The sequence below is a fragment of the Engraulis encrasicolus genome, chromosome 9 (genome assembly GCF_034702125.1).
Source record: "Engraulis encrasicolus isolate BLACKSEA-1 chromosome 9, IST_EnEncr_1.0, whole genome shotgun sequence".
Taxonomy (NCBI): domain Eukaryota; kingdom Metazoa; phylum Chordata; class Actinopteri; order Clupeiformes; family Engraulidae; genus Engraulis; species Engraulis encrasicolus.
In genome coordinates, this window is record NC_085865.1 from 44872761 (window position 1) to 44885260 (window position 12500).

Here is a 12500-nt window from a genome sequence, read left to right on the forward strand (position 1 = left end):
ACACACACACACACACACACACACACATACACACACACACACACACACACACACACACACACACACACACACACACACACACACACACACCAAAGCACACTTGCATCCATTTTTAACAGGGCCACACGATACACAACACAAACACAAACAGATCCCAATGCACCATGAAATGTCTTGGTATAATGACACAGTCATTAACGCGCACGCCCACTGTACATTAAATGGCATCATTTGGATATTCTGATGTGGGGTATTGTGGCACATCTAGCCTACAGCAATGCATGTTTACTCCCTAAAGCTCCGAGCAAAACAATACATGCTTAAAGCAGCAGCAGCTGGAGGCATCTACGCTTAGTTAGCCAGGGGCCAGGAACAGGGGAACAGAGAGAAGAAAGGAGAGAGAAAGGGACGAGAGAGAAGAGAGAGAGAGAGGAGGTCTGTGGAGTCGTTTGTGGCTAAGGGTGGAGGAAGGCAGGAATGCGGTGAAGGTACATTAGGGGGGGTTGGGTTGGTTTTTTGGGGGGGGTTTATGGTCTGCTGATGTCATCATCAGCAAGAGCCAATCAGATACCTCGCCTGAGCTCGAGTCCCAACCAGAGCCTGAGCCAGAGCCAGAGCCTGACCCTGACCAAGACTCTGACCTTGACGCCAGAAAGCCAAGGTCAAGGTTAAAGCCACGGGCCGGACTAGCGAACCAGTCCTTAGACACCTGAAAACACACGCGCGCACGCGCACACACACACACACACACACGCACACACAGCAATGGACAGACGTCATAACACACAGAAAGTGGGAGACAAAAACCCCCGCCAAAAAAACAAAACGCAGGTTCCCGAAAATCCCGTTTCAAAGTGAGCGCAGGGCCCTAAACCCACACCACTTAATCCGTCAGATCAACAGCGGCGGCTAATCCAGCGGATCAGCGGTGCGGCAGTGTAATATCCTGAGCAAACAAGACGCTAATCCACGTAATCCCTCCCCTCTCACATCCAGGATGTGCTTCGTTAGTCATCCGCAGTGATTCTGACCCTGTCGTGTCGGCACGTCAATGAAGTCCGTGATCGGCGGCGGTGAGCTTGTCAAAAATGTGTGTGTGTGTGTGTGTGTGTGTGTGTGTGTGTGTGTGTGTGTGTGTGTGTGTGTGTGTGTGTGTGTGTGTGTGTGTGTGTGTGTGTGTGTGTGTGTGTGTGTGTGTGTGCATGTACATAGTGCACTGTGTGTGTGTGTGTGTGCATGTGCGTGTGTGTGTGTGTGTGTGTGTGTGTGCATGCGTGTATGCGCATATGTGCACTGTGTGTGTGTCTGTGTGCGTGCAGGTGTGTCAAAAGGCAATAACTTCATGTTTAATTAAAACTAAATTTGGACTGGTAATTAGTCCATAAAACATCTTTTGTGTCGTGAGAAAATATTTTGCTTCCTCCTATCATCATAACACATTAAAGTGTCACCCTGATAGTAACAGGCTTAAATCAGACATTGACTTAATATAGAAAATACATGCACGCACACACGCACGCACATACTGTACCTTGCTCTCTCTCTCTCTCTCTCTCTCTCTCTCTCTCTCTCTCTCTCTCTCTCTCTCTCTCTCTCTCTCTCTCTCTCTCTCTCTCTCTCTCTATATATATATATATATATATCTCTCTCTCTCTCTCTCTCTCTCTCTCACATACATGAACAAGCACACACGCATGCACAGACACAGACACAGACACAGACACACACACACACGCACACGCACACGCACACGCACACGCACACACACACACACACACACACACACACACACACACACACACACAGACCTGTTAGCTGTCAGAGGTGAGTTTCAGGGCATTTGTCATTAGCCACCTCAGCTGTTTGTAATAAATCCACATGTGTAACGCAGACGGAGTCACCTCTAAGTGTGTGTGTGTGTGTGTGTGTGTGTGTGTGTGTGTGTGTGTGTGTGTGTGTGTGTGTGTGTGTGTGTGTGTGTGTGTGTGTGTGTGTGTGTGTGTGTGTGTGTGTGTGTGTGTGTGTGTATGTGTGTGTGTGAAATGTATTTACCACTATCCATCACCAACACTATTCACCATCATGACATAAAAGCATACGTCGGTGACTTTTGCTAAAGTTTTGGATTGCATTGGATTACTGTCATAAAGTTGACAAGGACAGTATTCCAGAGAGGTTCCACTCACCAGCATGCCAGGTTTCCCCATCGCCCCGTCCTTGCCGTCTTTCCCAGGGGCGCCGGGTGGCCCTGTCTGCCCAGGCTGAGAGGCCTGAGGTGGGCCAGGAGGGCCGGGCTTCCCTGGGGGCCCTGGAGGTCCTGGAGGACACTGCAGATGAATGCAGACATACGTCACCATCGACATTATATTACATTACATTATATAACATTACAATACATTACATTACATTTGGCGGATGCCTTTATCCAAAGCTACAATCGAGCACATGACAGTAATCATTGCATACAACACAACAAGAACAAGTGCATGAAATAAACAGAACAATAAGTTCATATGCCACGTAGGCATTGTACATCCACACGTACGCACACACGCGTGCAGCTGTACGCACGCACGCACGCACGCACGCACGCACGCACACAAACACACACCTTAAAGATTCTTTCCGGGGACTGCGCCAGCTCAAGCATCAGTGCAGTACATATTGACATAATGTCTTTGTAACATAGTGTCAATGTGTATGTGCATTTTTCTACATTAACCCCTTAAGGCGCGGCTTTATAAATTCATTGTTACCAATATGGTAATGACCAAGTCGTGGTGCATTACTAAAGGGCCTGTGTTGTGTCATAGTATTGTAGTGTTATGGTACTTACATTTCAATGTCTATTACAGCGTGCCACTGGAGGTACGCCGCACATTAAGGGGCTACAAGCACACATGAATGCAATAGAAAACCTGAATGCAAAAACCTCTTTCACTGAATAAAAAAGCAAGGGACTTACTCTGATTCCTTCTGTGTCACTGTCAAAGTCCTCAAATCCAGATCCCTCCATACCCTCCTACACAGACAACATGTACGGTTTACAACACATATTCTCGTACAGAATATCATTATCAATATCTTAATCAGTAGCCGTTTTGAGAGCTAAACTGCACAATGTGAATGACATAACAGTGGGGGGAAAACATTGATGATAAACAGTCAACTGGTGTTTGTGTGCGTGCCATCCGCACAATTAAAGGAGTTTACAGGAGTTTACAGGAGTTTACACATTAGTTTACAGTAGTTTGGCAGCTCGTACCACATATCTGACGGTCGCTGCTTTCCCTGGGGGGCCGGGAGGTCCGGGGGGGCCAGGAAGTCCAACACCAGCCTCGCCCTGTGGAGCAGAACCAACGCTCAGCCATCACATCTCACAACAGACAACAGCTGTGTGTGTGTGTGTGTGTGTGTGTGTGTGTGTGTGTGTGTGTGTGTGTGTGTGTGTGTGTTCGTGTGTACGTGTGTGTACGTGTGTGTGTGTATGTGTGTGTGTGTGTGTTCATGTGTGTGTGTGTTCATGTGTGTGTGTGTTCATGTGTGTGTGTGTGTGTGTGTGTGTGTGTGTGTGTGTGTGTGTGTGTGTGTGTGTGTGTGTGTGTGTGTGTGTGTGTGTGTACGTGTGTGTGTGTGTACGTGTGTGTGTGTGTGTGTGTGTGTGTGTGTGTGTGTGTGTGTGTGTGTGTGTGTGTGTGTGTGTGTGTGTGTGTGTGTGTGTGTGTGTGTGTGTTAAGGCTACGGTACCTTGTCTCCTTTGGGTCCAGCATCTCCTGGGAGACCAGGGAATCCTTGGGGCCCTGCCTGGCCCTGTGGGGACGTGAGGGGAGGGGAGAGATGAGGGAAGGGGGCACTGAAAATATATTGGCATACATTTTTGTAAATTGACATTGAGAATGTTTAATAAGGGTCATGATCATTTGCTGTATATTTTGCGAAAGATTTTAACTTGCCACACCCAACCCATTTTCTCTGTGTGATCAAGAAACACCTCAGGAGGTCTGGCAAAAGGGGCTAGATCTACCTGGAGACAATGGAAGCCCCCACAGCTTGGAGACAGACGGGGGATGGTTACTCGCTACTACAAAAAGGCAGATACTCTAGGGAAAGAAAAAATGATCTTGATTGTTGCTGTTAGGAAGAGGTCACAGGAGAACAGAATGCAAAAAATGCTTTAATTATTTGTAACTTCATGCCAGATGCTTTGGATAAATAAACCCGCTAAAATCAAGAATTGGACACCATGCTCTCTGACTCTTTAAAAAGAACACGCTGGATTCTAGCCAACACATAGTAAGTTTGGAAAATGATTTTGAAATGGGTTTACAACGTTTGGAACAAAATGGCTATAATCCAACACCACCCAGATGAGCCAATATGGTTTTTATATGGCATATAATGGGGGCCAACACTGCTCTGTTGTCAGGGTCAGGCTCTCTGTTCCCTCTCTGTTCCTCTCCTTTTCTTTCTATCTTTCTTTCTTAGACATACATACACACAAGCACATGCACACACAAGCACATGCACACACAAGCACATGCACACACAAACACATAGGCATGCATGCACGCACGCATGCACACGCACGTGCACACAGACACAAAGACACACAGACACACAGACACACAGACACACACACACACACACACACACACACACCGTGCCCGCACATGTACAACACATGTGTAGAGGCTCTCTTTCTCTTTGAATCTGAATGGGGGTCGTGACCCTGGCTTCACTTTAATCAGATGCACAGGTGGACAGGTGCTATTGTCACCCAATCACGGCGGGACGCACACATGAAAGAGTCCGACCACCACCGCCGTGATCAACGCACTGCCTGCCTTCACCGTTCCATCCTCTCTCCCTCCCTCTCTCTCGCTCTCTCTCACACACACACGCACACGCGTGCACACACACACGCGCGCGCACACACACACACACGTACACACACACACACGTACACACACACACACGTACACACACACACACACACACACACACACACACACACACACACACACACACACACACACACACACACACACACACACACACACACACACACACACACACACACACACACACACACATGTACACGCACACACACGTACACGCACACACACACACACATGTACACACACACACACGCACACGTACACACACACACACACACACACACACACACACACACACGTACACACACACACACACACACACACACACACACACACACACACACACACACACACACACACACACACACACACACACACACACACACACACACACACACACACACAGTGACATACAGTACACATGTATAAAAATTCTTGCACACACGCACATGCACACGTTTCTCCTCATACACTCCTGGAGTTAATCTGAGACAGAGGTGGAAAAGTGAGTACGGTTGCGGGCTGTAGTACATATCCTAACCCAGACACATCAAACAGATGATGGATCAAGTGATCACTGAGGAATTGATGACCTGATCTCCTGGACCTGATCTGCCTGTTTGATGAGCAGTGTTCATTATCTTCAGCTGAACAAGTGAATGACATATGAAGAGAATGGGGAGTATGCAGAGTATCTATGTATGCTACTGTACTTTGCAAAACCCAAATGGTATAGAGGTAACAACATTTTTTTTTAAATCAAAAACGTCAAATAGAGAAACAGGATGTCCATTTATTCACAGATACACTGTCCCTGTCTACACGGACATGTATATTTTGAATGTGTTAACATGTTTTTGAATCTGCTTACGAATAAACACGACATATGGAGAAAAATAAAAACACCATTGTGACAGTTGCATTTGAGCTCAGGTGCGTTTGATATTTAAATAAGGGATTTCAATAAGTCTGTTTACGTGTAAACAAGAGGCCGAAATCTGTGCATTTTCAAATATATCCATCTACATGTAAGCGGCTTCACAGACACTCTGCATCTCTTGTCCATGTCTGTGTAATTGCAATGGAGAGGGTCTGGTAAGCATCTCTGAGAGACGAACCAGGTGGAACGGAGGAGATAGAGCTGAATACTGGCAATAGGGAGAGCGGAAAGAAGGATGAGTAGAATGGGGAAAGTGAAATGGGATGGGAGGAAAGAAGAAGATGGGTTAAAGAAGTAATGGGTTAAGATTAGACAAGAGAAAGGAAAGGAAAGGAAAGGAAAGGAAAGGAAAGGAAAGGAAAGGAAAGGAAAGGAAAGGAAAGGAAATTAGACAAGAACAGAAAACTCATGCAGACAGAGAGACAGACACACACACACACATGCACGCACGCACACAGGCACGCAGGCAGGCATGCACGCAGGCACGCACGCACGCACGCACGCACGCACGCACGCACGCACGCACGCACGCACGCACGCACGCACGCACGCACGCACGCACACACACACACACACACAAGCCTTCAGTCAAAAGACAATTTTCTAATATGGAAACATATTAGACAATAAAGCTTTTTGAATCTTGAATCTTGAATCTTGAATAAACATATTCAATATGTGGGGATGTCATACAGACAATCCTGCATAATAATTGAAAGGAGATTCATAGGCATAAGCGGATACAGACAGGGAGACAGTGAGCCATGCAGGTGACAGGTGGGAATTATGGACGAGTGAATTGTGACTGCATGGTTGCATCATACTTACAGCTTCACCATCTTTGCCGCGTGCACCCTGAAATATAAAGAATGCATATTCACGTCAAGCCATAATTGACACACAGCCGCAAGATTAATAATGTGCAATGCAGGTATTTCTTTCATTTCATAGTAGAAGAGTTCATTTGGTGGTAAAAAATACTGGTACATTGCAGAGGACAATTTGTGACAGTAAAACGTTTTGAAATTGAATGTTTAAGACAGTCACACAGCATGACAAAAACACAAATAACAGCTGAAAGTGCACAGCCCTGCAGTGGAATGGTGAGAACTTTGTAGACTTTTGCGCTTTCCCTTTCCCTTAAAAAATGGCTGTCAATTATTGGTAATTACCCGCTGCAGTTGTAACTGACAAGATAATGGTGACGTATAAGTAAGTAAGTAAAAGTAAGTGTCTGATTGATGTTAAGGCAAGACTATTACATTGCAGCGCACAGTGGAGTGATGAAGAGTCCTGCCAGTTACCGGTGATTGTTCAGACCCTGAAGATGACATCAACCAACTTCTTTTTTTAAATCATTTTCGACTTAATTTGATAGAACAGTGTGAGAGGTGAACAGGAAGTGAATCAGAAGAGTGATGGGGAGGGGTCGGCAAAGGACCCTGGCCGGGAATCGAACCCAGGTCAGCCGCATGGCAGGCGAGTGCCCAACCGGTTGACCACGGCAGGGCCGAGATCAACCGATTTCAATGAAATTGCACTGCTACCACTGTGAGTTTGAAGGTTGTGTCAGTTCTCTGAGGGCGTTCTGTGGATTGGGGGAGGCCCAAGCAGCTTTGTCCATTGACCGGCACGTTTAATTGATTATAGTGCATGTTATATGCCACAAACTCAGGAATGTTATGAATACTTTTTTGCACACGCCAAGTGTGGTGGTGCTCATTGTTTTTATTCCGTTTGTGGGGTGTTATTGACAGAATGGCTGGTGCAATACAGTCTCAGCCAGCCGAAAAGAGTTGCATCAGTTGCTAGGTGCTGACGTAACAATACAGCTGATAGTAGTTGGATGCAATTTTCTTCTGTTTGGATTTGCCAAACTGACATTAGGTAGGAAAGAAAGGAAGACGGCAAAGGACTCCAAAAACTAGTGATCTTTGTGATACATTTATGTATTACACGCCTCAGCCTTCAAAACCACACCATTCCATGCCACATACAGTACTGTACAGACAGCCATGTCCTTGTAAAATTCGGGTTCCTTGTGTGCAGAGAGCACCATATCACTAACATGGGTTTGAGTGATGGGGTAGTGAGGGTTTGGGGGTTTGGAGCGTAGCTGAACTCTGATATATAATTGCAGAGGAGGAGAAGCACTCTGTCTGCTGTCACTCAAAAGCAGGGATGCTGACAGCTTTGACTGGGCCCGGGACGCGTATAATCTGAAAGGGCCCCTCTCTCAATACCATATACAATGTAATGAGGATCCATGCTTGGGCACCCTCTCTACTTGGGCCTTGGACAACTGACCCCTTTGCCCCCCCTGTCAGCTTCCCTGCCCAAGAGTAGTGGGAGAAGAAAGTAAAGACCTCTAGCTGCCTGCCAAAACCTCTCTGTTTAGGAAGGAGCTGTGCGGTGACAAACAGATATGTGGCCAATAAGGAATGGCCTTTGGTCAGTCGGCATGCTGCAGCGGTGCCAAAATGACAGAATCTGGCAACACACTCTCAAACATCTGCACACACACGCATGCACACACACACACGCACGCACGCACACACACACACACACACACACACACACACACACACACACACACACACACACACACACACACACACACACACACACACACACACACACACACACACACACACACACACACACGATTTCAGTGTGCACACAAATCATACACACACACACACACACATACACACACACACAGACACACACACACACACACACACACAGACACACACACACACACACACACACACACACACACACACACACACACACACACTAAGGCTGTAACGATATTGTATCGAACCGAGGGATCGCGGTACGCAGACCCACGAACCCCTATCGCGAAGCTTCCTCACAGAATCGCGATGTGCCCTTTTAAAGTTGTTACCCCTCAGTGTAGAACACAACAGGCAACATACAGGCAAGAGTTTGCATATGTGCTTAAAAAGACCAGTAGAAAAAGGGCGCACACGTTCGAGTAACAGTTCCATTCACAGCTTTCTCATATAAAATGCTCCATCCAACCAGCACGTTGTTGTTATCCATTGCCTGAGCAACCTCCGCGAGAGGCAAACATCGGAAGGTGAACGACAAATGAACAACAAGGAAGGTGAAGGACAAATGAACAACAGACCAAGAAGGCTTTTATAAACGTGTCAATATTTTTTTTACTCATGCATGCGCGGTGTATTGCGAGTGGAGTTTGATGTTGGAGCGGAGAGAGAGAGAGAGAGAGCGCGAAAGAGAGAGAGAGCGCACGAGATGCTCCGCCTGCCTATAAACCAGCCTGGAATCGCTTGTAGGGAGGTGCCCGAAGTCGGACGAACGTTGAGGTCGATAGGCAGGATATTAGGCAGCATTATTTCTTCCCACATTAATGTTAAGCTATATTGTAAAATTACCGCCTACATAAGCAGAAAGCATGCTCCATTTCAGCCTCTGCATTCATTCTCGCTCTTGACAAAATGTCAAACCACAAAACAAAACGAAAAACGTGCGCGTTACGTAGCAGTGAGAACTAACAGGTTCATTTCGAGTTTTGATTGTAGGCTACGGGCAGGCGCTGCTGCACGATAAAAAAAAAGCTACAGAAATATTTAACTTAATCAAAATTAAGTGTTGCATTTCTTTAAGTAGCCTAACTTAATACAACATGTTTCCTGACGATATATGGCCAGTGTTGTTTTAATGTTTGGATATTAATTGGATAGGCATAGGCCTAATGTTTGATAAAGTAAGACAGCTGCCAATGACTATACACCCTGACCACCCATCTCTCTCTCTTTCTCTCTCTCTCTCTCGCTCTCTCTCAACATCTTAGCTTATTTATAAGCCTTTTCCCTTGGTGAACTAATATCCCTTATTTCTCTGTGTTGTGTTTTGATGTCAACACCTGGGAACAGGTTGCAGTGGTAGCCTATATCTGCAACATCATTCAGCCTTGTAAACCTACAAAATTAATGCAGGCAGGTAAATGCAAAAAATATATTAATTACAAAGTATATATATAAATTATTTTCATATAATTATTTTTTTTTTTTCAACAACAAAAAAATCAATTTTTTTGTGTGAAATCGTGGGGCATATCGAATCATGGGTCATATATCGTGATACAAACCGAATCGTGGGTTGGGTGTATCGTTACAGCCTTAACACACACACACACACACACACACAGCCAGATACGTCACCCAAGCAGGACCTCAAACACATGGGGATTAAGTGTCCCAGGGGGGGTTTACGAGGGCAACACCTCGCTGTTCACCCACAGGCCCCAGCGCAGCCGACTGTGCAGCACGGCTCAGAGGAGCAAATTGGGCCATAATGCCCCATGCTTCAAAGTGTTCATCAAAACAGCCATTACGAGCATGGCACAATTAGCCACAATTACCATGGCATGGGTTCTGACATTTTATCTATGTTTTGTGTGTGTGTGTGTGTGTGTGTGTGTGTGTGTGTGTGTGTGTGAGTGTGTGTGTGTGTGTGTGTGTGTGTGTGTGTGTGTGTGTGTGTGTGTGTGTGTGTGTGTGTGTGTGTGTGTGTGTGTGTGTGTGTGTGTGTGTGTGTGTGTGTGTGTGTGTGTGTGTGTGTGTGTGTGTGTGTGCTGGTGGTAAAATAGCTCTGGGTGGGACTGTACGGTTCTGGGTGGTCAGAAACACACACCAAACTCACAGAGACACTCAGTGACAAATGCACTCACAGCAATATATATTCGGACAGTCGTACACTGCGACAGGGAGACACACACAGTATTTCTTCACACACTTTCACTCCCACACACACACACATCTAAGTCCCCCACCGCTTCACCCCCCCCCCCCCCCCGACACACACACACACACACACACACACACACACACACACACACACACACACACACACACACACACACACACACACACACACACACACACACATGCACTCACTCAAACTGTGTGAGTCACACAATGTAGAGTATTATCGTTTATTGATCCAACAGATTCACACTCTCTCTCTCTCTCTCACACACACACACACACACACACACACACACACACACACACACACACACACACACACACGCACGCACGCACGCACGCACGCACGCACGCACACACGCACGCACAGCAAACTCTGCCCATTTTTGGATGCTGTTATGAATATTTGTGGATGCGGGAAGGTTGTAGGGTGCTGATGGTGGTGTAGGACAAACACAAACAAACTCACAGGCTCTCCGTTTTTGCCAGGAGTTCCGGGGGTCCCTGTTGGCCCTGCAGGTCCCTGTGGGCCCCGGGGTCCGGGCTCTCCTGCTCCCCCAGCGCCGGAGCCTGATCCTGGGCTGGAGCGGCCGGGGGGCCCTGGGGGTCCGGGGCGGCCCGCGGGACCCGGGTCTCCCTTCTCCCCCTTCAGGACAGGTCGCATCTGTGGCAGCTGTGATGGATCATCACATTACATTAAATTACATTACAATACGTTACAATACATTACACTAAGGTGACGCTTTTATCCCTAGTGACTGACTCACAGTTATTTACAGGTAGCCTGATTATCATCGACTTTGAAATCTCTTCGGGACTTGGTCTGACCAAGAGCATACCGATTAACATTTCCCAAACGGTATGTTGACCCACCTTCCTTAGTTTGCTAATGGTTGTTTGCTCCCTGAAAAAGTGGGAGAAGTTCCCGTTTTTTCGGGAGCTCAGAATCGTGTTTGTATTGTTCTTGGCCTGACTAATTTATAGGAGTTGGCTAGTCCCTGGAAGAGTTGAAGAAAGTGAAAAATTGGTAATGGATGAACTGTGTAGCTGAGCAAAAGGCAAGCATTTACCATGTAGTCTAATTTAAGCTAACAAAGTGTTAAGTAAAGACAACTCTAAAGTGTACAATGACGGGGGAAAGTTAAGAGCACAGTTTAAAATGCTACATAAAAGTGAAATTCAGGCTACAATCGGTGCATTTTTCCCGTGCAGAATTGACCTGCAAACATGTACACAATGATTGGGCCAAATTTCTAAATTTGTACCACTTTATTTTCAGCTCAGCATGAAAACAGGACCTAAAAATACGCACCAACAAACTCACACGCAAACAAGATGTCTACAGGCAGACTGCAAACATCCCCCTGACTTCACCACACGCTCACACAGTTCAAATACCAGAGGCGTCAAACGTAAAAGCAAAAGTTAAAAAAAAGTAGCACGGTTCCAACCCAGGTAACTTATCTGAGAAACCGGTTGGTCATCCTTGTTAGGTTTTTATTGTTTTTCAGCAACAACACAGTCTCTCATTAGGTACAATGGAGTAAATGGTGTAACAGCTATGTAATATCAAGTGCTAGTTTTGTACTTACTTAAACCATGAATTTACTATTACTTTTGGCACCTCTAGCGAGTACTACATAATAGAAGAACCAAATATATTTGTTCGCACAAATAAAAACAAAAGGTGAAAAAGTGCAAACGCACACAGACACACGCAAGCATGAACACACACACAGACACACACAGACACACACAGACACACACAGACACACACACACACACACACACACACACACACACACACACACACACACACAAGCATGGACACGCACACACACACACACACACACACACACACACACACACACACACGCACACACACACGCACGCACGCACACA

The 12500-nt window shown here is 46.3% G+C and overlaps 1 protein-coding gene across 1 annotated transcript in view; it reads right to left on the reverse strand.

Moving 5' to 3' along the window:
- Nucleotides 1-12500, reverse strand: part of col15a1a (collagen, type XV, alpha 1a) — a 157434-nt gene that overhangs the window by 44233 nt on the left and 100701 nt on the right. Inside the window, exons 8-13 of the mRNA XM_063206312.1 lie at nt 11068-11271; nt 6667-6693; nt 3748-3810; nt 3266-3343; nt 2966-3022; nt 2187-2327 (exon numbers count right to left, since the gene is read on the reverse strand). Of these exons, the coding sequence (XP_063062382.1) occupies nt 2187-2327; nt 2966-3022; nt 3266-3343; nt 3748-3810; nt 6667-6693; nt 11068-11271 (570 nt within the window). The remainder of the gene's footprint in view (nt 1-2186; nt 2328-2965; nt 3023-3265; nt 3344-3747; nt 3811-6666; nt 6694-11067; nt 11272-12500) is intronic.